The following is a 26,388-nucleotide window of genomic DNA, read 5'->3' as shown; positions in this document are numbered from 1 at the left end:
CCTGCGGCTCTCTGCTTAATGCTCCCTAGTATCTCTGAGGGTCCTTGGATTGGCCCCCTGAATCCTTGGGTACAGTCCCTGCCGGAACACTTGGGCCCCTGCTGTCCTTCACACATGCAGGTTCAGAGGCCAATTCCCTTGGTACCTGCTGACAGTGAGACAAGCAAGGTGAGTTTCTTTCTCCTCTCCCTCCAGCCTGCTCCAGCATGGCCATTATATGTGGACTGCAGTTCAGAGACCCCCACGCCCACTCCCTCAATTGCATACGCAATGAAGGGAGGGCCTCACCGGAAGCCATCCAGCAGGGTGGAGCTGGAACAGTTCCCACCCTGAGACCCTGAGAGGCCAGCTCCACCCTGGGGCAGAGCTGGGAAGGAAGCAGGTCCACGGAAGATGACTCATGGGGAAAAAAATAAAAACCAATAAAGGAAGAGGTCAGTAGCAGTTTGGAGCCTCTGACCAGGACAGGAGAAATGGAATGACACCCCCCATGACGCAAGAACTTCACTTACAGCCCAACAGACCAAAGTCAGACTTACTGAAGGATGCCAGAAGTCAGCAAGATGGATGGAAGGCTCTTTACAGATCCCCTAGTCCACCATTTTACAGATGGCAACACTGAGGCCCAGAGTGGCTCAGTCACGTGAAGGCAAGGCTCAGGCAAGGAGAAGTCAGGGTCTCTTTGCCTCAGCATTGAGGAGGTCATCCAAGGCTGGCCTGGAGAGTGGTGGGGGACAGACCACCAGCTCCAGGGCCATACCCGTCACCCTCATCCCAGTCAGGACTCCAGCAGCATCTCCCTGGAGAAACTGGACCTCATCTCCTCAAAGAGCCAGAGTCACCTCCAGGGCCCATCCTGCCTTCTGCCCCCTGGGCCAGGCTGGGCCAGGCCCGGGCCATGGGCATTCCACAGCGGCCCTCTCAGCACTGCGGTGGGTCCAGGAGAAGCCGAGCTACCGTGGCTCCCTGGAGCGCCAGCGGCTGGGCAGGCGATGCAGCCTCATGTCCTCCTTCTGGATGTGCTCGTAGCAGGACTGGCAGGAGAGAGGCGAGGCTGGAGCCAGCTGGCCTGCCAGCCCCCAGCTGCGTGCAGAAGCTTTAGGGCCTAACGCGGGTGCACCCGCTCCCAGGTCTGGACCACTGTGTCTCCAACTCAGCCCTCAGCCACAGGCTGCAGGGAAAGGGGTCCTTCCCTCTCCTCCTGTGCTCAGGGACGCAGCCTGGAACACACTCAGCCCTGGGGAGCCGAGGGCCGGGATGTGCTATGCCCGCTTTCCCCCACCCAGCCCCTTTTAACGAGGGCTGGAGCAGGGGCTCTGTGAGGACCCCTCCCACAGAGACACACACTAGCTGTGAATTTGAGCACATCCCCGTGATGGTGTCTGGGGCAAAAGGGGTCTGCCCCAGAGGCCAGGGCATTCCTGCCTGGGCCAACCGCTTCCATCCCTCACCTCCAGGGCTGTGAGCAGGAAGTCATACAGGCCTCCTGTGTGGAGAGGGTCCATCATGTCACGGATCAGGTGGATCTCGGCTCCCAGGTGCTGGATTCTGGAGCACCACCGCCGTCACCACGAGAGGGAAAAGGGGACCCATCAGGACAGGCGCCCAGCAGCTGGGAAGGAGCCCTGGTCTGGGTGGCTAGACACCTGGGCTGTGGTCCCCACTGTGAGTGGTACCCATAGGACCCTGGGTGGGCCTTTCTGGGCCTCAGCTTCCCCATCTGTCCCAAGAAAGGCTGTGCCCATAGACCGCAGTGTTCAAAGGCTCTGCAGTATGCCTTGGTTGGGGGCAGGCAGGGTGGGAAGGGAAGCTCCTGGGCCCACCCCCAGCTGGGGCTCACTGGGCACGAGACACCACATAGATGAGCAGCGGCAGCAGGTCGTCCATGGGTAGCTTGTGCTCCCGGCCCAGCACCCGCGACACGGTGGCCTCGATTTCCCCGTATGTCCTCTCCAGCACCTCCAGCTTCTCGCGGGGGTCCACCGTGGTGCTGCAGCAGGGTAACTGGCTCCAGATCAAGGCCCTCGGGTTCAGTCCCAAACAGGGTCCCCACACTCCTGCCTCCCACGCCCCTCTCCCCAGGCTGCGGACTCACATCATCTTCTGCAGACACTCCGTGGCTGACAGGAAGCACTTGTCTCTGACCAGGGAGTATCTCTGTGTGGTCGGGGGAGGGGGTTAGATGAGGCCTCCCCTTCCCAGGGTTGGGGCTGGTCCCCCCTCAGCACCCACCCCTTCCTCATCACTGGCTTCAGCACAGCTCTGCCCAGAGCGCTGAGCAACCCAGGGCAAGTCACAGCTCCACTGGAAGCGTCAGTTTACTTGACTGTAAAGTGGGATAAACGGTCTCCAGGAGGTGGGAGAATCAAGGTGGACAGAGAAGAATCGTAACAGCCAGTGGTCACTGGGTGCTGCCCAGTTCGAAGTGCCTTGGTCAACAGCTGTTGAATCCCAGGGCTTGTTGAAACACAAATTCCAAGTTCCCTCCCTAAGTTTCTGACTCAGTAGGTTTGGCGTGGGTCCAAGAACTGGCCTTTCTAACTAGTTCCCAGCAACGCTGATGCTGCCAATCCAGCAAGCACACTGGAAACCAGTGCCTCCTCTGCTCCAGCCTGCTCCCCTCCTCCCACAACAATCTCATGAGGGAGTACTAGTACTGCAGCAGTAGCTACTTCCACAGATGGGGACACTGAGGCACAGAGATCAAGTATCCGCCCATGGCCATACAGCCAGTAAAAGGGGCGGAGCCTGCGCTTGAAGCTGGTCACTGTGGCTGCACACTCACCCACATGGAAAACCAGAACAGTGCAGAAAGCCTGCTGTCTTCTCCCTCACCCACTTCTGCGGCCTGAGACCGTGACTACGAGGAGCTGCTCGGAAACCTGCGCAAACCCAGGGCCCAGCTGAGGCTCAGGGGCCCCTCTCCTAGGCAGGTAACCGGCCCACCCTCTCACCTGATTGGTCGTCAGTGTGAGGTCCTTGAGGGGCCACAGGTGCCTGAAATAAGACGGGAGATGGGAGGCTTTGCCCTCTCAGAGGGCGAATTCCCTGCATCCCCATGTCCCTCAGGAGGGCTGACCACGGGAAAGCAGCTGGGGATGCACAAAGGCATCTGGGAGGAATTGTGTGGAGCCAGGCTATAGGACTTCCCTGGTGGCTCAGACGGTAAAGCGTCTGTCTACAATGCAGGAGACCCAGGTTCGATCCCTGGGTTGGAAAGATCCCCTGGAGAAAGAAATGGCAATCCACTCCAGCACTATTGCCTGGAAAATCCCATGGACAGAGGAGCCTGGTAGGCTACAGTCCATGGGGTCACAAAGAATCAGACACGACTGAGCAACTTCACTTCACTTCAATTTACGTCAGGCTATAGGAGGCCAGGAGGGATTCCCTGAGAGGGCAGCCCTCCATGCAGCCCCAAAACACAGTGAGCAGAGAGAGGGATGGTGCTGCAGGCCAGGGGACCCTTCTGCACAAAGTCCTGGGGGGTCCATCCAGAGTGCTCAGTTGTGGAGACTGCTCCAGGGGCTCGGTAAGCTGGCACAGGCTGGTGAGAAGTAGGGATGCCATACAAGGGAAGTAGAGCCAATGAAGCAGGGAGGCCAGCATGGAGGAGGTGGCACTGAGGTGGCAGAGGAAAAACCCCTGGGAAGCTGTTGACAACCAGGTCTCTGGGCTGATGACTGGTCAGATGCAGGAAACATTCACCACAACAGAAAGGGGAACAAGGGTTTTGGGGGAAGGGGGGATAGGAAGCACCATTACCTTGAGAAAAGGGGGACCAGGTGTGGGAGGCAGGAGTGCATTCGTACCCTCAACACTCAGATCGAAGGGGCGTGGAGGATAAAGGATGTTCTGATTAATCAGGGTAGAAGGGAGGCCCTGACCTGCTTCCAGAATAGTCCTCAGTTTCCCCCTTGAGGATCATCCCTCTCCCACTCTCAGTCCAAAAGCTGGGAGCAGGTGATATTACCCCAGCCCCAGCAGCAGATACTGAGGTAAGCCTGGCCAATCTGGGCCACAGCCGGCATTCAGGGGCACATTCAAGAACCTAGCCATGCCAGGGAGGAACTTTAGAGGCTCTGCTAGAGCTGTTGGGAAGGAGACTCCAACTCCTTGTGGGGACTGAGCTGGGAGAGTATAAACCTCAAGTGACTGGTGCTGTTTGTCACCACACGGGGAAACCAGAGGCACACCAACAGAGAGAGGGGTTGTTTCCTTTTTCATGTAGCTGAACACCTAGATCCAGTCATACCTGAATCTAGCCGTACTGGCCACACCCTAGAACTTCATGGGTACATAAGCCAATTAACCTCTTCCCTTTTCCGCTGAAGACTACTGGAGTTGAGTTTGCATCCTCTTCTACATAAGAACTCTGGCCACGGTGGCATGGTGGGGAGGCTTACTTCTGCACGTCCAGGAACTCGAGCAGCCTGGCATCAGGGAAGAGGCTCAGGTGGACGATGCCCTGGCTGTAGAGGCTGTCCTCTCTCTCATGAAGCAGCAGGTAGAGGGTGAAGAGCTCCGAGTAGAAGCTGGGCAGCACGAGGGGGAGCACCAAGCTGTGCACCCGCAGGTCCCTGAGTGAGAGCCACCAGGACGGCTCAGGGTCAGCAGGGCGCATGTGGGGGTCTACTGGGGCTGCCCCCAAGGGCCCACAGAAATCCGCATTCCACCTCAGCGTGCCTGCCTCCAGCCTCCCCCATCCCTGAGAAAACCCTTCCCAGCCCCATTCTCAGTCATCTCACAGTCAACGGACATCTGTGACCACCTCATGCTCTCATTGAGAACCAACATGGCAAGCGAGGTTGGGTTTTGATCTGCACTTGACTGAAAGCAAAACCCGGCCCTGATAGATGAGTGACCTGCAGCAAAGCTGTCAGCAGTCATTCCAAGCTAGTCCAGTTCGGCCTCCTAGCTTTCTGTGCTTGCTAGGACTCAGGGGGAAGTTCTCCCTAAGGTCTAACCCTGTTTCCCATGCCTCCTGCAATGCAGTAACAGAAATCCCCCTCTGATCAGGATCCCTGGGCCTGGGATCTGAAGGCAAGTTGTGAGGTTTGGTCTCGGGGGCAATGGGCTGAGAGATTTAATGACCCACTTAATTCCTGCTCTGTGTGACCTCAGGCTCAGCCTCTGCTGGGCCTCAGTTTCCCCATCTGTGCACAGGAAGAAGGAGGTGCCTGAGGGAGCTGCTCACCACCCAGGCACCTAAGAGATGAGGCTGGGATAATGTTCAGAACAAAGGTGCATTTGATGCACTGTGACAGTGTCCCTTTCCAGGCTGCTCAAGGAACAGAGGTCACAGATCTTTATGATTCCTGAATGGTCAATGAACAGCGTGTGGTCAATAGCATGAATCCCCAACATTTCCTCAGAAACACCTCTTTTCCCAGGAGCAAGGTACAAGGATCCCCTGGACTGGAGCCTGGCTGCACCAGGGGAGAAGACCCCACAGACTTCCTGGGGGCAGTCACCTTGTCTCTGCATCTTCATCCTCCTCTGGGGCCTGGCCCTTGCGCTGTAAGGCAACCTGCAGCAGACCCCTGTGAACCAAAGAGAGGGGCGGTGTGGCTGCCATCTCCCACAGAACGAGTCACCCAAGCCCAGGCAGGTGGGTTCTGCTCACAGAACCATGAAGCTTGAGGCCGGCAGAGCCCAGCTGCCCGAACCTCAGCAGTGAGGGGGATGGGAGTACAGATGTCCACATGTGTGCCCTGGAGCCCCAAACAGAACGAACTACAGCATTGAAGGTTTCAGTTTATAATGTTTGATGGGGTCACAGCTCAGCCAGGACAGGACAGAAGATGGGGTGTGAGTCCAGGTCAGGATCAGCCTGCAGTGGGGTCAGAGCCAGCCCCGAGCCTGGCTGGGGCCTGGACTCTGGCTGCAATCAGGCCTTGTTATCACCTCGCCACCATCCAACCCATATGCTCACCAGTGGCACACTAAACAACCCATCCTCTGTTTCTCTCTCATTCCAGACCCAAGGCAGAGGCACCATTCCCACCCAGGGCAGCAGGCAGAGCTGAGGCCTAGAAAGGGCAGAGACTGTCCCCAGGTGCCACCGGGCTCACCTGTAGGCAGCCCAGAGTTCCTGGGCGTGTTGCTTCACCTCCTCCTGCGCCAGCCCCTGCAGATGCTTGTTGGCCCCGATACCTGCGTATGTGGCCTGGAAAGTCAACATCAGCATCCGGAGCAGCTTCCCCAGGGGATGCAGAGAGTTGCTCAGAGCCTGGGCAGGTGCGATGGCCACAAAGAGATGCTCAGCACCAGGGCAAGACCCCGCTTCTCAGACAGGAGCACCGCGGCCTCTCAGCAAGGCCTGTCCCCTGCAGTCAGCACCCTTCCCTGCGGCCTCACCTTTCTGAGGCACTGCTGCAGGGCCTCAGGCTCCCGGTGCTGCACCAGCTCCTCCAGGAGGTCCTCCATCCTGCCCGCCTGGTCCTCGGGGCAGGTCCTGGGGCACCACACACAACGTCTCACCCATGCCCGGGCCTGCCCCCTCCAGAAAGCCTTCTTGCCCCTCCCCCACCCACTCAGAGCCCACTGCCCCCAGCCCTGGGTCTGGACACCCCGTGGGTACACACACCCCACACACCTGGGCCTCACCTCTCACAGCACAGGTACTCCTGCGACTTGCGCAGCTCCCTTGAGCTCTGCACGTGGAAGCCCAGCAGGGCCTCCCGCAGGTCCCCAGGGCAGCCGGCACGAACAAAGTCCCGGAAGGGGCCGTAGACACCCTGCCAGCGGCTCTCCACGGGGAAGACGCGCTGACCCAGCTGCCTGCGATGGAGGTGGTGGGAAACGTGGACAGGGAGGGAGCCATGTAGGACCCTGTCCAGCCCTTGGAAAGGGGGGGATATCCAGCCTGGCCAGAGTTAGGGCCCCAGTAGGGTGAATGGACTGGGGTATGCAGAGGGGTCTGACCTCCAAGACTCCAGGAGGAGAAACAGGAGGCAGAGAAGGGTCAGACAGAATCTACTCCACAGTAGAGAAAAGAGACAGGGGCACACAGAGCCCTGGAAAGGAAACAGAAAGATCTGGAGAGCTGGAGGCCAAGTCCAGAGACTGGGGTCTTGGCCTAAGAGAGGTGAGGGCCCAAAGCCCAGGGTTCCCCGACTCTCCCTCCTCCTACACCTGGTTCCTTCCTGAGGTTGATCCTGTCTCGGTTGTTAGGCCCAAGTGTCTGGCTGTGTGCGTGTCTGGTGAGCACTCCCCTCCCCTCTCACACTGACAGGTATCCCTACACCTGCACCTGACCCGGGCTCATGCCCCTAGGATTTGCCATCCACTTCTAGCTCCTGCTATCAGATAAAAAGATGTGTCAGGTAAATCAACTTCTGAAATGCTGACTGGCACCATTAGAACCACCAACCACATCTCAACAGACATTACAAGAGTCACCACTTGAACACCTGCCTTTCCAAGGAAGAACTCTGTCCCGATAAGGAAGAAGTCTATCCACTTCTCAAATACCCCATGATAAGGAGTGTGAATCCACTTCCAAGTTTCCCTTTTCACCCTGGCTGCCAGGGAACTCAGAGTCAGGCTGATGCTCAATTATAGTGCCTATCTGCACCTCCTTTTCTTTTAAGCTCAACTCATACTTTAGTTGTCTATTTTATTCTCATTTGCTTGACTACCTTGTACCTTCCTAGAAAAAAAGCAGAGTCTAAGCAAAGGCTATACATAGCATTTTTCTTCAGTTCTGTGGCATGTGGAGTTATCACCACATAGCCCTTGATTCCCAGAGTCTCTGATAAGGGTTGTGTGACCTGAGCTTTCTGAACTCTCCAAAGAGCTAAGAGGAGGTACAGAAAAGCCCTTCTAACGAGACCTGTCTTTGGGGTAGAAACATAGGCACCCACAAGCACAACCCCCAGAAAGGCTCCAGAATGCACAGGCCAGACGGTCAGGCTCTCACCTCTTGCAGGTACTGCTTGGATCTGGAGGGAGGGCAGCTGTGTCCAGCACACCCTGGGTATGCAGTCCTCTCCCTGACACGCTGCCGAAAGAGCCCTCCAGGGTGAAGCCATTGGGGAAGGTGACCTTGCCCTGGAAGCCGGGAGAGGAATGCAGGTATGTCTGTCCATCTGTCTGTCCAGCTGCCCTTCCACCCAATCATAACAGGCCTCATGGCCGTCATTCTGGGTTACAAAGGCTGGAAACAGACGGGTGGCCTTCCCACCATCCATTCAATCTGCCCCACCCCAAGGGGCTCACAATCCTTCACCCCTGTAGGAGCTCTGACCGAGAGCCGTGCCCACCACTAAGGGGCTTGTCTCTGAGATAGAAGATGGCAAGGGAGTCAGAGTAGGGACTCAGAGGTCAGAGTAGGGGGACCACCACAGAGGCTGGGAGCAGGGAATAAGTCCAGAAGTAGGCAGTGGCCTTAGGGAGGGCATGAGGTATTACTGGCCCCAAGAAGGGGCAATTCTTTACTGCATGGGACTGTCCCATTCACGGCATTCTTTGTCTCTATCCATTAGATGCCACAGTACCCTCCAGTCATTACAAAGAGAAAACAGCCCCCACATGTCCAAAGTCTCCAGGAGGGATACAACTGCCTTCTCCTGGGTCAGCTCGAGCAGAAACTTCCTGAAGGACAATGCCTTCAGGGGACCCAAGGTGGTGGTAGAGGAGGTGGATCCCTAACTCTGGAGCCAGCGGGGGAAACACCAGACCACCAGACCCTCTGCACCCAAGGCAAGCCTGCCTATGCCCTCTTGACTCATATCCGATCAAACTGCACCTTTGTAGCAGAGAAAGGTCGCTGCACATGCCCCCTAGATATAGTGGAGATGGGAGAGGCCCCCCTACCGTCTCCACCCACCCTCAGTCCTGGGTCTAAGCAGGGAGATTATAGATTCTGGCCAAGGTCACTGCGCAGAGTGGAGTAGGGTCTCAGTGGCTCTCACCTTCCCCACGAGGGTCAGGTCCCTGGTAAAAGTGCCCTCATATAAGGAGTCATCATCAGAGAGAAGGATCCCTGGGCCCTAGAGAAGGAGTGGGGAGGGTAGGAGCAGTGGGTTAGAAGGGCCAGAAGGCTGGGGATAGGGAGAGGAGAAGGGTCCTGAGCCCTGGCACACCTCCTAGGACTGTGCCCAGGTGGTATGCCAGCCCTTGGACTGCACAAACACTATGCACCTCAATCCTGGGTTACTCTGACTGACACCCCCAGACCTGGCTTCTCCCCTCCAGCGGCCTCTCTCAGGAACTTTTCTGGGGGACCCTTCCTTCCCACCTACAGCTCAGGAAGTGCTGGGCTTTTCCTGAACCATCTTCACTTTCCTGTCACTGATGCCAGGGGCAGTGGAGTTCATCAGGCTCCCTTGCGGCTCTGGCTGCCAGGAAGTTTCAGAGCCAAATGGGATACAATTTGTGTTCTTATTTTTAAATCTATTTTATGTGCCTATTTTTATCTTTTCTTCCTCCTTCAACTCCTTCCAGAACAAAGTGTAGCTAAACCAACAAGCCACAATATCAATAACAGCCATCAGGCCAAGCCATACTATGTGCCAACCACCTGGCAGGGTGTGGGTGAGACAGAAGATGGGGGTTGATATGCCCAGGCTCAGGATATCTGGGCTTGAGACTCATTTCTGTCGCTCAACAGAATGGGACACTAGGCAGGTTCTCTGACCTCTCTGAGCCTCACAGTTGTCACTCGTACACTAGGGATGATGACACAAACCCCAGGGCTACTGGGAGGATCCCACGAGACCACGCTGGGAGGCCTAGCCCAGAGCTAGGCACCAGGGTTTCCCTGGCGGCTCAGATGGTAAAGAATCTGCCTGCAATGCAGGAGACCTGGGTTCAATCCCTGGGTCAGGAAGATCCCCTGGAGAAGGGAATGGCAACCCACTCCAGTATTCTTGCCTGGAGAATTCCAGATAAGACAGAGGAGCCTGGAGGGCTATAGTCCATGGGGTCACAAAAGTCAGACATGACTGAGTGACTAACACTCTCACTTTCTTTTTTTTCAGGCACCCAGTTAGTGGTCTATCAATGTGGGCAGAGGAGGCTGCTGGCATTCTCATTACCATTCACTTCATTATTGCTATTCCAGTGAGTCATTATAATACGTGGGTAACCTGAGCTGCTGAAGGGAAAACTGAGGCTGGGAGGGGCAGAGACTCGGCCAAGGCCAGGGTAGGCAGGCGGCAGAACTGGATTCTGGCCCAGGGTTGGGCTCGCTCTAGCATATCAGAACCCTGATTCCTGCCCCAGTTCAGCTCTGGGGCCCCAGAGCAGGGACAGGGTGGCTCAGGACACACGTGGGTCACCGTACTCACCACCATCTTGTCTGCCTGGAAGGTGCCCTGGTAGCAGACACCCGCCTGGGTAACCATGACCCCTGGGCCATGGCGCTGGTCAGTCTGCCACATGCCAATATAGCGCTCACCCCTGGAGGGTGGGGGCGGGGAGAGAAGATGGCCGGAGTTGGATCAGAATTGTTCCCATGCACCTTCTGCGTGCTCTGCTGGCATGGGACCAGGGGTCGGGGGGCAAGGGGCAGATAAAGAGCCAGGACATGAATTCACTCAAGTCAAACATGGGGAGGTGAGATTAGGACCGACAGGAGGAACAGAGGGTGGAGGAGAAAGGAAGCCTGCCTGGGGGAGGGCATCCTGGCAGGCTTCTTGGAAGAGGTGGCGGGAAGGGCAGAGGCAGGGAGCGCCACTGTGACGCACCCACAGCCATGGGGTAGCAGCGCACGTCAGATATGTGGGGATGCTCGTGGTCTAGAGGGCTTCCCAGTGGCTCCACAGGTAAAGAATCTGCCTGCTGATGCTCGGTCCCAGGGTCGGGAAGATCCCCTGGAGAAGGGGACGGCTACCCACTCCAGTATTCTGGCCTGGAGAATTCTATGGACTGTACAGTCCATGGGGTCGCAGAGTCGGACACAACTGAGCGACTTTCACTTCGCTTCACTTCAGTGGTCTAGAAGGCTAGGGGTGTACACAGGTGTCATGGCACGGATGAGTTCAGAGGAGCAGGCAAGGCCTCAGACGCCAGGCCAAGGACACTGGGCTTTGTCTCAGCCCAGAGAACCTGGAAGGGCTGTGACTCTTTGATGGGACCAGATCTTGGGGGCACAAACTCTTCTCTGACAGAGCGAAGGGCTGGAGTTGGGGGGGGGGGCCGCGCATCTGCAGTCAAGGTCAGGGTCCCTCAACCTGAGCCTCAGCAGGGCGTGGAGCAGAAGTGAGGGGCTTCAGAAAGACTCTGGGAGACAGACAGAATGGACCCACTGATGACAGGGAACCCACGCCTAGAGGCATTTGGTCTGTGAGGGTCCTGTCTCCCCTCAGTCCTGCTGGGGCGGCTGCAGAGCGCTCACCTGTCGCTGTCCTCCTCGACACCGTAGCCACTCCGCTGGCCCCTCTCCCAGTGGCCCGTGTACCGCAGGGGCCGAGGGGCCTGTGGGGCGCTCTCGAGGACCCCAAATCCATGGCGCAGGCCCTCCTGGAAGTAGCCCTTGTACACCTCGCTGGTGCTGTACCTGAGGAGGGTCACCAATGGCTGGCCCTGCCTCCCAGAGGATGTGCCCAGCCCACAAGGCTGCCCCTCGTCAGGTAAGGGTCACTTACTCACAGATGCCATAGCCGCACATGCTGCCTTCCCGCCAGTGGCACTTGTAACAGTCAAACTTATCCTCGGAGGCCTGGGGCACCAGGCGGATGCCAAAGCTGCCAGTGTGGGTGGGCAGGGAAGGAGGTCAGCACTGGGGCCACGGCCCTGCCCCAAACACCTGTCACACCCCCTCCGTGCCCAGGAGTGTCCCTGCTTCCGAGGGGCCTTCGCAGACAATAAGAAGAATCTTACAGGTGATCAGGTCCCTCTTCTTCCTAAGGGCCCCTCAGGATACCCCACCTCCACCCCACCCCCATGCACCCTGAGAGGGCCTTCTGGCCCTAGACCACTCCCTCCATGACCTGCCCTCTCCTCAGAGCCTAGTTTCCCCTTTAGGACAATGAGTGGAGCTGGACCAGATGGCCTCCAAGTTTCTGCTGGAGGTTTGGGAATTTAGGGTGGCGCCAGGCCGGTGACAGTGATGGGGGTGGGAACCCCTGTCATGGAGCCCCGTGTCACCCCAGCCTTACCCGTGCTCCAGGCCCTGGCAGAAATCCCCCACGTGATTCTGCCCATCTGGCCACTTCAGGGTTCCCCTGGAACAGTCGAAGTCCACAGTCATCAGGTCCATGGGTGTCAGGCCCACCAGACCATCCTTCAGCATACACAAGTTCCCCAGTCGGCCTCCACCGTACACTCTCTCAGAAGCCTCGATTGCCCTTGGACTGGACTCTCTGCTCCCACTGGGCCTCTTCCCTGAGTTCTACGACCCTGCACGGGCTCTCAGCCCTTCCCTACTCCTGGCACAGCTGCCCCTGCAGCCTCACGGAGGGCATTCTACACCAGCAGGGAAAGTTCTGGAAGCATCCAGGTTGCCTTGTTCCCTTGACCAACAGGAAGCTCAGAGCTAACCTTCAAGTTCAAGCCAAGCACTAAGAGTCAGTGGGGTTTCTACCATCCTCATCTCCTCTTCTGACACGGCATTGTTTTTCTGTGTTTTTGTTCATAGGCTTCCTGAAGCCCTTTCTGGAAGTAGGCAGGGTATCAGAAATGAGTGGAATGCTTGCCAGCGAAAACTTGGTGAGTCCCTTCTGCTTTCTGGGCCTTGGTTTCATCAGCTGTGGCAAAAATTAGGGCCACATTCTTCAAAAGCCTATCTGCCTATAGAGTCATACAGATCTGCAGTTGAGGCCAGGCTCCCCCTACCCTGAGGCCTGGAGAAAGTCATGGTTTCTGCATCTACAAAGGGCATGCTAACACTCCCTCAGGCCATTCTTGTAAGGGCCACCAGAAAATGCTACACAGACACCAGTTACCCGCCTTGAGAACAGAACAGTAACTGCGGGCCCTGCAGTCGGGTCTCCTGATGCCTGTCCCGAGCTCTCCAGCCTCACCGACATCAAGACTATTTGGCACAAACCTACTATGGACCAGTGCTGTCCAAGAGAACTTAAGAATTGACAGAACTGACCAGAGAGGGTAACAGCCTCTGGTTCATGCCCTGAGGCAATAAGGTCCATCTGGGTCCTATGCGCCCCCGAGACTCCCAGGAGGACCCCTGCCTTGCTTGGCCCAGAGCCTCGGTCACTCACTTGCCATGGGGCCTGCCCCAGTACCACTCGCCCTCATAGGTGGCCTGGCAGAAGCGGCCCTCTGCACGGAAGGTGTATGCTCCACAGCGGCAGGTGGGGGGTTCAGAAGGCTCCAGGCCCACTCCCAGCACAGGAAAGTCCTTCTTCCCACGCAAGGCCTGGCACACAGCCTGGGTAACCTTCCATTGCCAGACCACCTGGGGGAGGACAGGGAAAACACAGGACAGGTCACTGCTGCTGGAGGCAGCCCCTCTAGGAAGCCTCCTGGGGTGGCTCCAGGTACCAGCCCCCCATACCCCATTCTGTCACCTGGGGGAACCTCCAACAGTTCCACACTGCTCCCTAGGGCCTCATCCAGACCTGAGATACTTACTTGCAGTTTGGGGCCTGCCCAGAGAGGCCAAACAAAACCATCAAGTGGGCCTCATCCCTGGCTTCACAGAGAAAAATACCTGCTCTCTATGGTAGTCTTAGGCCCGTGGTCCAGGCAGCTGCCTGATTCACTCTGGCCATGGCTCCAGAGGCTTGACATTCCCAAGGAGCCTCCAGGGCAGTATACTTATGCCCTCCCCTCCCCTCCTGTCGCCTTCCTTTACTCCCCCAATCCTAGTCCCCAAGTTCACAGTCCACCCACACTCACCAGGCCCTGCGGGTCCTTGGAACAGAAGGAGAACTCTTCCTCAGGTGTGAGGAGGTGAAACGTGCACCTAGACAGATGGAGGTGATGAGTAGGCCCCAGTTTCATTCAGAAGGGAGCTGGGGGCAGGTCCAAGTCAGAGCCCTGGGGTGGGCAGATTTCATAGGGTAGAGGGAGGGAAGGTCTGAGCTGTCACTGGAGAGGGGCGCTCACCTGTCCTGCCCAGGTTCCACCCACACCAGCTTCAGATCAAAGGTGTGGATGTTGTGGCCCTGAAAGAAGATAGGGCATAGGTGGGCAAGATGCTTACCTATTCTCTGGTTTGGCCTTGCTCCCAAGCACCAGCTCAGCACGCCCCTGGGTGTCCCCAGGTTGCTTGGTTCAGCATGCCCAGCGCTGAGTCCCCCACCAAGCCTGCCTGTTCCCATCTCCAGGGCAGCCCCTCCACCTCCCTTCCCACCCAAGACGCAGGATCAGTCTCCCACAACCCTCCACATCCTGCTCCATCAGGGCCGCCAGAGTGGTCTTCTGGAAATGCCGCTTGGACCTTAGGAGCTCCTGCTAGAAACCTCCCTGAAATCCCTCCTGCTGAGCCTGACACCTGAGGCCACACAAAAGAGCCCCAGGTCACGTGCCCCCCTTTCTCCACTTGCCACAAACTCTGCTCAGCCCGAACTTTCGCTGCGCTGCTGCTTCTACCTGGAATGTCATCCCTGCTCTGAGAGCCAGACCAAACCTCCCTTCCTCTGGACCATCTCGTGTAGTGACCTCTCCCGCCTAGCAATAGCCACAGGATGAAGTGGCCCCAGGCCCAGGCCTGAAGGGGAGGAGGAGCGTGCCAGACATGGGCAAGGACAAGAGAGGGTCCGGCATAGACAAACGGACGTGCCCAGGTCCAGAGGTGAGAAAGGGCTCGGTGCCTTTTAGTGAGCGTCTTGTCACTGTACCTGGAGCACAGAGGGGGAAGTCAGGGGTGGAGGAAAACAAACTGCATCGAAACCCCCAAACCAGGCTTCAGGAGACATAGGTTTGGATAGGCAAGCAGCACCCTTTCCACGTCGCAGCCCGCTCATCTCCCCCAGCCACTTGTCTCTTTCCTCCTTTTCTCAACCACTCCCAAGACCTCTGGCCTGCCCCAGCCCACCTGCAGCAGGACGAGGGCATCATCAAAGAGCAGCACGCGCTCTGCCCGCAGTGGGGTGACTGTCACAGGGACGTCCTGGCTGTCTTGCAAGAGTCGGCGAGCAGGGGTGCAGAGCACATCCTGGCGAGGTGAGGAAGGAACTGCAAAGCTCAGGGACCCCCATCCTTGACACTGCACCAGTCACTCCACTGCCCGCCTCTGCCCCAGGCACCTCCACCCACACTCTGAGCGTCTCCTGGAGGCCCCCGGGTCAGTGACGGGCACTGGGGCTCTGAGCTGGTGGGGCTTCATTCCTGGCTACTCCCGGCAAGACGTCACAACCTCTCTTGAAGCCCCGCTTTGTCCTCCTCCACCCCATCCCAGGCCATGGCCACAGCCAAGCCCCCATCAACTCTCACTCGGGGTTCTACAATGCCTGCCTCTCTCTGGCAATTCTTATCCCCTTCATTTGTCCTCCTAATTCTCTGTTCTGAGCCCCAAGCCTGTCATGCCTCGTCAGAGCACAGGGGATTTTCCCCCTGTAGGGGCAGTATAGGCAGTGGCTCGAGGGTGCAATCATTCAGTGACATCCCAGAAGAGAGGGTCGGTTCTGTGACCGCTCTTCCAGAGCCAGCAGCTCACATCCCAGCCCAAGAGGTGCTCAACAAATGCGTGAAGATGGCCGGACAGAGAAACGTCACAGACACTTGCTTTAGCCACTGCCCCATTTGGGTGGGAAAAATGAAGCATGGAGAATGCAACAGGCAGCTCGAGCCACCCAGGGGGGCCCCGCTGGATGGGGGGGGGGGTCTTCTCAGAGCGCCCTTCAGGCGTGAACTCACCCTCAGCCGGCTACTCAGCGTGGGCCAGAGGGCCTGCGTGGCCGTGGCCTGGTCCAGCTCCTGCCTCATGAAGGACTGCAAGTCCCCAAAGAGGCCGGCAGCATGTATCACCAGCTCCCGGGTGGGGTGACACTGTAGGGGGACAGGGCCACCAGGGCGGGGGTTCATCAGAACCTTCCCCCACTCGGGGATGACTGCCCCAGCCCTGCCCTGGCCCAGTGGGTCAGGAGTTTGTTCTTTTCTCCCTGCTGGCTCTTCCTCCAAGGAGAGGTCAGCAGGAGGATGCATCTGGGGGATTCAGGACCATCTGATGATGCCGCAGCTGGGCCTGGGCCACGTGTCCTCACACCCAGCACATGAGTCTACATCTGCTCTCTGGGTCTCTGCTGGCTCTGCCGGGGCAGGTCCATGTAACTCAGATACCCCAGGACATGGGCCTTCAAACCCCCAGAACAAGATGATGTCCCCAAGGCAGACCAGGTCCTTTTCAAACAAGGGGTTCCTGAGTAAGGCAGGTTCCCTGAGCCAGAGGCCCATTTCTCCCGTCCATCAGCTTCCTCACAGAAGCAGGTCTGGTAAGCATCAATACCGCCCTGGCCCCCTGCCCCCCGCACCCCTGCTACCTACCTCCCCGATGGTGTCCCCGAGGCTCAGCAGGAGGAGCACGTACTGCTGCACGTGATGGGCAAGTGGCTGGCGGAGGGCCTGGAGCAGGGCCGTGCCCACCGAGCCCTCGGAGCTCAGGCCCAACAGGACTTGCCGCAGCGCCTTCCGCTGGCCCCGCCAGTACTCACTGAGTGGAGGGAGGGCCAGCGCCCCATCACTCTCCCCTCCTCTGTTCCTGCACCCACCACCATTGCCTCCTTGCCCTGGCTAATCCCTCAGATCCCAGGACCAATCCCAGACCCCAAAGCTCTCTCTCATGAGAACAGTGGCTGAGGTTTGGGAGTAGCATCTCAGAGACTGAAGGGATCACTGATTATAGCAGCCCTCCCTGAGTAGGAATTAGGAATGCTCCCCTGCCCCAGGGTCACTCCCACTAGTTGATGTCTCTGGCTTCTGCTCACAGCCTCCCAAGGCTTCCCTGCCCCTCTGCCGGGGTGTGGATCAGCGTGGGGTTGCCAGAGCCAGGAGTGCTCAGGATGAGTCCCAGGCTGTCACACTCACTGCTCTGGGGTCCTGGCTTCCCCACGCCCTCCCTCCCAGACACTCCCCTCTCAGAGGCCCTCCGCAACGCCGTGTGCTCACCTCCTCCTCTTTGCTGCCTTCTGAAAGGCCTGCACTGCCACGCAGCATGTGTAGGACTCGATGTACCTGTAGGCAGCACCAGGGATACCCTGCAGGCCGCACCCTCAGCTCCAGACCCAAGGGCCTGCCCTTCTGGGGTTCCTAGATCCTACCCGCTGAGTGGCTACAGCCCTGAGGGCCTGGCTCTGGGCACTGCTGATCTTGAGTCCTCACTGACTCAACTGGACAATTCTAACTCAGAGTCTTTCTTCCCTGGGAGGTCACCAGGCTCAGATCTGGGGTGTCTGAGCCTGCCCCCAGGCTAACACCCAACCCCAGGGCTGAGTGCAAACCTTTGCCGAAGCCCTGAGCCAAGTGAGTCCCAGGGCCAGCCCCCAGCCCACCAGGGCTGTCTTACTCCAGGTGGACCTGCAGGACACGGTCCGCGCTCTGCAGCAGCAGCAGGGACTCCAGGCCGACGGCTTCGGGGTGGCGCAGCCTCTCCCGCAGCGAGTGCAGGCTTTCCTCCGTCACGTCCCACAGCTGCTGGGAGCTCCTGTGCAGCTGCTGCAGGAGCTGCAGGCACTCTCGGACCCAGGGGTCTGAGGCCTCTGGAGCTGGGGCAGGAGCACAAGCACCCCGTGAGGCGGAACAGGGCCGCTACACCGTCCAGGGAGCACACACAGGCCCTGGCTGGTCACCCGAGGGGCAGCAGCCCCACGAGCCCTGGAGGTCCTTGGGACAGGACTGGAAGCCCACGTGCCCCCTGGAGCTCAGCAAGGGACAGGCAGGCTGCAGTAGTAGGGGGCACCCTTGTGGATTAAACAGGGGCACATGTCCACCTCCTCGCTACATAGGCGCAGCAGCTGCTGCTGCTGCTAAGTAGCTTCAGTCGTGTCCGACTCTGTGCGACCCCATAGACGGCAGCCCACCAGGCTCCCCCGTCCCTGGGATTCTCCAGGCAAGAACACTGGAGTGGGTTGCCATTTCCTTCTCCAATGCATGAAAGTGGAAAGTGAAAAGTGAAGGTGAAGTCGCTCAGTCGTGTCCGACTCAGCGACCGCATGGACTGCAGCCTACCAGGCTCCTCCGTCCATGGGATTTTCCAGGCAAGAGTACTGGAGTGGGGTGCCATTGCCTTCTCCACATAGGGGAGAAGGCAATGACCTATGGCCTATGACCTGATGATCTATGGCCACCAAGTACACACATTCCCCAAGTTTCAGAACATCCTCAGGTCCAGAATGTGCAGTGGTCCCCTGCCATTTACAGACACGCCAATAAAGCTCCTGAGATGAAGACACCTGCGTAAGGTCACTTCACAGACTGGGCATCCTGCCTTCCAGTCACGCCCTGGGTGAGAGCAAGATGAGAATTTGGGCAGAGAATCCAGACCTGTTCCCTGGGAGAGATGGGATTTCGCTTCCATGCACAGCAGACCTAGGTTAGAATGGGGTTCAGAGCCTAGCTCCCCGGGGTCCCTTTGAGAAGGAAGCAGCCAACAGTTGAGCGTGAGAACCCTGGACTCATCGAAAGCCACCCACTTCAAGTCCCACTGCTCCCATCTGCAGTTGAGAAAGCTGTAGCTCAAAAGATCCAACCAGGGAGGACTCCTGTCCCTGGGAGGATGGTTCCTGTGGCCCCCACCTTTTTCACTGGAGAGCCTCAACTCACCAGCCTCAAGAAGGGGCTGGAGGACAAGGCTGTTGATGCGGGCAAGGGCTGCTGAGAAAACCTCCTCCAGCCGCAGCAGGGCCGCCTCCTCTGGGCTGCACATGGCCAGGGTGCCAGACTCAGGCCTGTGGACAGAGCACAGATTAGAGCAGCTGTGAGAGCACAGTCAGTGCTCCTCTCAGGGCAGATGCCCGAAAGCAAGGCCTATGACCACCCCGCCTCAGAACTGAGCAGGGAGCCTAGGTCACCCCAAAGGGGAGTTCTAAACAGACCAGTGACTCCTGCTTATGCTCTACTTGGACCCAGTTGAGGGGAGCCTGAAGGAGTAGTAGAGAGGGCTCAGAATTACCAAAAGAAACATCTTTTTTTACCCAAAAGGCAGATGTTCCTTAAGCCCTCTGGCTTGTTCATTCCCCTGCTCAAACACCCACCATGGCTCCCAAGGGCTCAGAGTAACATCTAGTAGTGATCTGACCTAGCCCCCTCTCCACAGAGTCTCTGGAAACAAGGATATTGTCAGAAGGACACAGCTTTTTTCTCAAGGTCATGACTCAGGACCCCCTGTCTTGCCTTATAAACAAGAAGAGGTCTGGGGGATGTAGGGAACTGCCTGCTGGAGCATGAAGGATGAACAGGAAATAAAAGAGGCAGAGAGGACAAGGCATGCAGGTGAGGGAACCATGAGCGCAAAGGCTCGATAGCATGAAGACCCAGGCTCGGCAGGGGGCCCACCAAGAGCTGCCTAAGTGGCTGACAGAAGAGCCACGGAGGGGCTCAGAGTAGGGGAGTGGTGATATTCAACGTCAGACTTGGGGACACAGACTTGGTGACAGCTACAGACAAGAAGATGCCAAGCAGTGAGAGGGTGAGGTCAGTGTGGGCAGGAGCCAGCCCCTCCAGGCTCCCCACCTGGCTGATCCTGCAGGACGGGTCCTACTCCACATGTGGGGGCTTTGGGGATGAGCAGGTCTTTGTACCTCCTGCTCTGGAGAGAGGGACCCACCAAGGCAGGATCACCTGAGAAAGGAGCCTCCTGACTGGAGAGAGAGGAAGCAAAGGGCCTAGGTTCAAACCCACCGCCATAGCCAGGCTGCAGCCTCCAATCAGACACAGCCCTCTCCTACCAGACCTGGCAAACGAGGTCATCTGCCCAGATTTCATGACTATACATCTTAGGATTGAAAATTAAATACTCTTTTAACCCCAGACTCTCAGACTCAGCCTCTCTCCAACTCTGACACTCTGAGTTGGTTGACCCAGGTGGAACTAGAGACATAATTTGAGGCAATGCTGGCAGACCCAAAAGACCAAATGGGAAAGGGTCTGGGTCTCATCACCTCCACCCCCACCCAGCCCCAAAGACACTGAAGGGTATTCCAGGCCCCTGGCAGAGCCTATGATTCCCAGGGAATTGGCTCTGGGGCAACAAAGTGAGGCAAGTGTCTCAGAACTCTGGCCACGGGCCCAGGCATTCCTGCCCCACCTTTCCTGCTGTTGTTGTTTCAGGAGGGTGAGGCCTTGGGAGGGAGAGGCAGGAAGGAGAAATGACTGGACACCCAGCTGCAGCCTTCTTCTCTTTCTGCTGGCCCTGCAGCAGCCCCAGCCTGCTTTGGAGGACTAGGGGAAGGTTGCTCCAAATCAACTCAGACAGACCGAGAGACCCCAGCCTAGGAGTCAGAGGTGCAGCAAGTGTCACCTGGGCCCATCTGACTCTCACCCACATCTCCAGAAACTGGTGGAACGGAAAGACCCTTTGGAAGGTGACCTTTCCAACCTTAGCTGGCAGTCTGTCAGGGTCAGAGCTGGCAGGTGAGGACACTGGCTAAAAGTGAAGGGAGGAAGGTGTGGTTAAGATAGGAGGAACCGACTAGAGACCAGATCAGGGTGAGCTGGGGACCTGCAGCAAGTAACCCACTGTTGGGAGGCCTTGAACACCAGATCTCAGATACTATTTGGGGCCCACCCCAGCCAACGCCACATTTGAGATGCTCCTCTCCCCCTCGGTTTCCTCCCCTTGCCACATGGGGCTGACAGTTGCTACCCAGCCCTGGACGCATGGCTCACACCTCAGCAACTCCACAGGCCCCCTTCTGACCTCTGCCCAGTCTTGGCCATTTCCCAGCTTATCCAGAGCCTTGCTCATCTCTGGGCCTCAATCACCTTCTCTATGAAATGGAGAAGACTAAATTATAGCTTTTTATTCTGACTAAATCACAGCTTTGTTAGTCTTCCCTAGAAAGGATAAAGGAGCTTCCCTGGTGGCTCAGACAGTAAAGAATCCGCCTGCAATGCAGGAGACCCAGGTTCAGTCCCTTGGTTGGGAAGATCCCCTGGAGAAGCGAATGGCAACCCACCCCAGTATTCTTCCCTGGAGAATTCCATGAACAGAGGAGCCTGGCAGGATACAGTCCATGGAGTTGCAAAGAATCAGACATGACCGAGTGACCAACACTTTCAGAAAGGATAAACTGATGGGAGGGAGCTCCTCTGAGTATGGGGAGCTGTTTCTCAGCTTCCCTTACCTCTCAGTGCAGCCTGGGGCCCCTGGAGCTGAGTATTACAGACCCAGACTGGCAACACTATTCTGGGACCCTTCCAGGTCTGTGGCCCCAGAAGGATCGCCTACCTTTGAGTCACACTGCCCAAAGGAAAGGCCAGAGGCTAAGCATTGTTGGTGAGGTGGTGGGTGGGGAGAAAACTGCATTTGGGGCTAAGCATCTGGTCTGGTAGTCCTGAGAGCCTCTGCTCCCAGGCTAGGAAGCTCCCAGGCTTCATCCCAGGGGCAATGAAATGTGAGGGCAGGACCCAGGCCAGGTATGAGTGTGCCTAAGTGTGTACGAGGAAGGAGAAAGAGGTGCTGAACCTAACACCACAGGGACCCAGCAGGAGTCTCCTCCCTCAAACAGCAGTCCCATCACCAGGCTACGGCTCGCTGGTTAAGGGCATGGCCTTCTTACCCTCTCACTCCATCCAGTTCTAAGGTTCCTCAGGAGTCTGCACAGGAGGTACATATGGGGAAACTGAGGCCCAGGAAGGAATGGGAGGGCCCAAAGACACTAACTATAGAGCACATACACGGCTCAGACCCAGGCCTCCAGCTCCCAGTCCCATGAAGCTCACTTGAGCTAGGCGGTTCAGAAAGGCTGGGCGACTCACCTCAGGGCACACAGCAAATACCTAGGCTCCCGAGGCGGCTTTCATGGTCACCGTGGGGCAGGGTGAGGGCAGACTGGCTAGTCTTGGCATGCCCAGGTGAGTCAGCTGCCGGTCCTTGCAGCTATCTAACCAGCAGCCAGACCTGCTAGCTCACTCTCTGGCTCGCTTGTGCACGCTCTCTCGCTCTCTCGCTCTCTCTCGCTCTCTCTCTCTCGCTCTCTCGCTCTCTCTCTCTCTCTCTCTCTCTCTCTCTCTCTCTCTCTCTCTCTCGCATTCTTGGCCTCTGTCCATGCTGGGTCCCTTTCTCCCCTACCTTCTCCAAGGCCTGGCCCCTCAGGCCCCTTGGCCACACCCTGTCTATGATTTCTTGGTCAGCAAGGAAGTGCTGCCTGCTGCGGAGGCTTTTTCCTGGGCTGCCTTGGAACCCCCTTGATTATCCAGCAAGCTGGGGCGGTAGACAGAGAGAGGAGGGAGGAGCTGCCCGAGGGAGGGGGCGCTGAGCTGTCACAGCTGACAGGTCCCAGTCTCCACCTGGGCCTCACCCCCACACCCTTCCTCTGGGCCTCAGTGGCTCCAGGCACCTTGTCCTAGACCCCACCCCTCACCCTCCCGATCTCCCTGGTGGCATTTTTTCACAGCCTTCCTTCCTCTCCCTGGCCAGGCACACGCAGTCACTGGAATTTCCCAAACATGGGCTCTTGTTCCAGTCACCAGGCGTTTGCCCATGCCATTCTCCCTGTGGCAACACTAGACTGCGTCACCTCCTGGCGCCAAGTCCCTCAAGCTGGTTGCTGCCCACGAGGTCGCCCCACAGCCCAGGCCAAGCCCCTGGGCACTGCCCTCTTGTTAGGCACGGGGCCAGGGAGGCTGTCCCATGGTGACAGGGTGACCAAGGGGCAGGGAGGACGAAGCTGAACCCCGCTGGGAGGGAGGGGCCTTCGGACAAACTCTGACGGGCCCCGAGCAAGCGTGAGAGCTGCTGGGGACCGAGCAGTAGTGGAGGGGCGGCGCGCGGCGGCCCGAGGGGCCGCGGAGACGAAAGTCTCACCTGGAGCGAGGAGACGGGACAGCAAAACGGCTCTGCCCCAGACGCGCGACCTCCACCCCGCCCTTACCTGTGAGGCGCGGGAACCCACGCGGGGGAGCGCGCTGCGGTTGCTTGCTCGCGGACGCCCGCCCCCCGCCGGCCCCGCCCCCTCGCCGGCCCCGCCCACTCCTGCCCGTTCCCGCCCCCGAAGGCAACTCCGCCTCCCCTGCCTCCAACCGGCCTTGGGATGTTGCTCGTGGTCCAGGACAGGGATCCGCAGGGAGGAGGCGGGAAGTGGCGTCAGTCTGCCCCTCGCACGAGGTTTCTCCTGAGGTCTCAGTTTGGCGTCCTCTAGGGTCTGGGACGCAGTCGGGGTGGGAGGAGGAGGAGAGAAGATGGGAACTTGATTGCCCGCCCCAGCCAACACACACGCGCGCGCGCGCACACACACACGCTCAGGAGAGGCCAGCTACGCCTTAGGAAACATCCTGGAGGGGTCTTTCCCTGTTCCACGCATCTGCGTCCCGCCCCACTGCCCCGCCATTCTGACGCCCTACGGACCTAGGTGCACCGGATGGGTTCCTGAAACCTGTGGCCGAGAGGAGGGTAAACCGAGGCTGCTCCTGGTGGGCGAGGCCAGCCTCCACTCGTGTCTGAATGACCTTGGGGAAGTCTCCTGCCCCCACTCCCGACTCTTAACATAGCCCGGTAGACCGTGAAGTCAGCCAGCGGTTGTCTGCGCGCCAGGGCCTGAGACCTTGGGAAAGGCAGCCAGAAGCCTTGTCCTGGAGGACCTCCTGGGAGGGGGAGGACCCACGGTTCAAGCCTGTAACAAAGTAGCCCGCTGTCTTCCTCTGGGTCCTCCAATCACTTCCTGCGGCATGAGGATTCTAGGGGATAACCGTGTTACTGACAAAACTGAGGTCAAGAGGCCCCCCTCCAGAGACAGGAAGTGGAAATGAAGAAAGGATGCCGGCTAGTCTTCCCTCACTCATTCCCCACTCATTGGATAACGTCACAGGCATTCCCAAGCCCAGGTTTACTGTCTCATAAATGGGGCAAGATCTGCCCAGCCTTCCTTCCAGGGTCGTGGGTAATTTGAAGTGCCCTGGTAGTGCCCCAAAGACGGCTTCCACTGGGTCCACCTGCTCTTTGCCGCCTGCAGTACAGCCCAAGGCGCTTACCCAATCCCATCACGGATGTGCACATACCCACCTGAACTTCTCCCCCTCTACACGCACGATTCCACAGTACATTCACTTGTGTCCCATTGACGCATCTGCTATTGAATCCACTGGCAGGGCTTCTGTGTTGCACAACTTGGGTGGCAGCTCTGTCCATGGGAACATGTGTGCAGACTCATACACTGCTCCACGGAACACACACTGAGACTCAGACCCATGCACGCAGAGAGGTCAGTGTAGAGTACTTGTGTACTCCCATGTACTCGAGTGCCCCTGGACACAAGTAAATGCTGATGAACACACAGATCTCACCCAGGCCCGGCTCAGCCCCAGAGCTATTTTGGGCCAGGCCCAAGGCCAACAAGGTCAGAGGCTGCCAGCTCCCAACAGGCCCCAGCCACTGTGTCACAGGCCTCAGCCACCCAGCCCCCACACCAGCCTAGGCTGAGTCCAAGACGCACTGGATCTCAGCCTGGCTCTGTGACTAGAGGGATCCTCCCTTCCTACCTGCTGCTTCCCTGGAGCTGAACTTTGAACTCTGCAGTTTCAGACTCCAGAAGAGAATGTCTGCAGGGTCCCCTGACCACTGCCAAATGACTGCCCACAGCTTCCAACCCAGAGGCCCTAGAGGCTGGACTGGATCCCTACAGGAAACCCACAGGAGCTAAAAATAATACGCAAGGGACAAACAGGTTTCTGCAGGCCAGCATTCATGCCACCATGTATAGGGGGACACTATCTTTCAGGGGAGCCAAGCTGGAGAGCTTAGGGGTCCAGAGCTCTCTTTCCCCAGACCTGATGGGCCCAACTGGGAGTGGAGCACAGGAGTATGTGTGGTCCCTCAGAAGAAGTAGAAACAGTACTGAACAGTGAGCAGAGCTCACTGGATTACAAGCTGAAAACTGAGTTTGAGGCCCCAGTTCCTGAGTGACCTTAGGTAGGAGACAACCTCTCCCTGGGCTTCAATTCTCACAAGTAAGCAGAGGAGAGGAGTAAAAAAGTGGAAAAGGCTTTAACTTTCAGGATGTTCCTCTCACCATGGTGTTTAACATTGGAGAACTGGAAACACACAAGTATTCAAGAACAGGGAACTGACTGAATAAAGTATAGCTGAGGATTTTTGTTTGGTTTTGGGTTTTGTTTTTTTGCCTGCACCACAGAGATTGAATGTGTGCATCCTGCAGTGGAAGCACAGAGACCACCAGGGAATTCCCTCGAGATGGGTTTTATACAGTGTAATTTCAGACTGCCTTTAACAATGATAGCCATATGATAATGACTTGCATTTACTGAAGGTCTGTAATGTGCGGTTGCCACGATACTGCAGTTATACCCATTTTACAGATGAAGAGTTGAAGCTTAGAGAGATTCACTAACCCACTGAAGGCTCGCAGCTGTCAATAGGAACATGACCCAGAAGTCTGACCCAGAAGTGTTCATTTCAAGCTTTAATAACTTCAGAAGTTATAACATATAAAGCTCAAACTTATAAAAAATAATTTGAAAGTTTCATCACTTATATCTTCTTTAAGCTGATTTCATCGTGAACTTTGGATAACTAATTTTTGGTCATGTTTTGTCATCTTCAGAGGCAGAAAAGGAACTTTAAGTAAACTTTCAAATGGAGTCTCTTGTAAGTTTATAGCTTTATACTTCTGAGGTTATTAAAGCTTAAAACTACACTAACCCTTCAGGTCCACATTGTTATTTTAAGTCCATTTAACTCAAAACCTGCATGACAGTACTGACACTGTGTTTAGGGAAGGTGGGGATCTAAAATGTTGTATTGGGAACAACCTCTGGGAAAAAAGGTATATTGATAAATGGCATACAGTGAGATTTCAGCTGTATTCAACAGCCTGAGGAGAGGAAGAGCCCACTTGGAGCAGTGGCCATCTCAGGGACACACATGATTGTATTCCCTTTCAGATTTCTTCATTGGGCTTTCCCTACTTTTTGGATGGAAAGAAGCAATGACACCCTTCCCTCCTGGGCTGAGACATCCCATCAAGGCAAGCCAGATTGTACTCATCACTCCCACAATTGTTAGATCATATAATCCTCCCATTAGCCCTGGGATGAGAGTTTTGCTCTCTCCATTCCTTAGATGAGGACATCGAAGCAGAGAGGAGTAATGGTTTACCCAAGGCCACTGTTAGGCTCACTAACCTCAGTCCAATCCAACCAAGGCTTCTCTGACTTCATGTCCCAAGGGTAACCTCCTTAGCTGGTCAAAATGGTGGGCAGAGAGCTACAGCAAGTGGTTTGGGCTTCAGTGAAGTTTCTGTTTGCTTGATCAGGGCAAAACCCAGGGAGGATGAGGTGACCCGGCCTACTCAGTCCCCAGAC

The 26,388-nt window shown here is 57.2% G+C and overlaps 1 protein-coding gene across 1 annotated transcript; it reads right to left on the bottom strand.

Annotated features, from left to right (window-relative positions):
- Window positions 1–626: 626 nt before the first annotated feature.
- ALS2CL (ALS2 C-terminal like) lies at window positions 627–22,995 on the bottom strand. Its single transcript, XM_068982173.1, has 26 exons — window positions 22,944–22,995; window positions 18,673–18,797; window positions 17,417–17,615; window positions 17,020–17,085; window positions 16,399–16,564; window positions 15,772–15,903; window positions 14,951–15,070; window positions 14,020–14,078; window positions 13,810–13,876; window positions 13,170–13,366; window positions 12,108–12,173; window positions 11,595–11,693; window positions 11,345–11,506; window positions 10,296–10,407; window positions 8,919–8,996; window positions 7,925–8,055; window positions 6,610–6,783; window positions 6,361–6,457; window positions 6,075–6,232; window positions 5,475–5,543; window positions 4,407–4,580; window positions 2,955–2,997; window positions 2,096–2,157; window positions 1,841–1,990; window positions 1,452–1,548; window positions 627–1,034 (listed from the first exon to the last, which is right to left on the bottom strand). The coding sequence occupies exons 2-26, from the start codon at window positions 18,773–18,775 to the stop codon at window positions 954–956; spliced, it is 2,862 nt and encodes a 953-aa protein (XP_068838274.1). The 5' UTR covers window positions 18,776–18,797; window positions 22,944–22,995; the 3' UTR covers window positions 627–953.
- Between the last annotated feature and the right edge of the window lie 3,393 nt (window positions 22,996–26,388).

This window comes from Capricornis sumatraensis, chromosome 10 (assembly GCF_032405125.1).
Source record: "Capricornis sumatraensis isolate serow.1 chromosome 10, serow.2, whole genome shotgun sequence".
Classification (NCBI taxonomy): Eukaryota; Metazoa; Chordata; class Mammalia; order Artiodactyla; family Bovidae; genus Capricornis; species Capricornis sumatraensis.
This window is presented reverse-complemented; position numbering and strand designations above follow the sequence as displayed.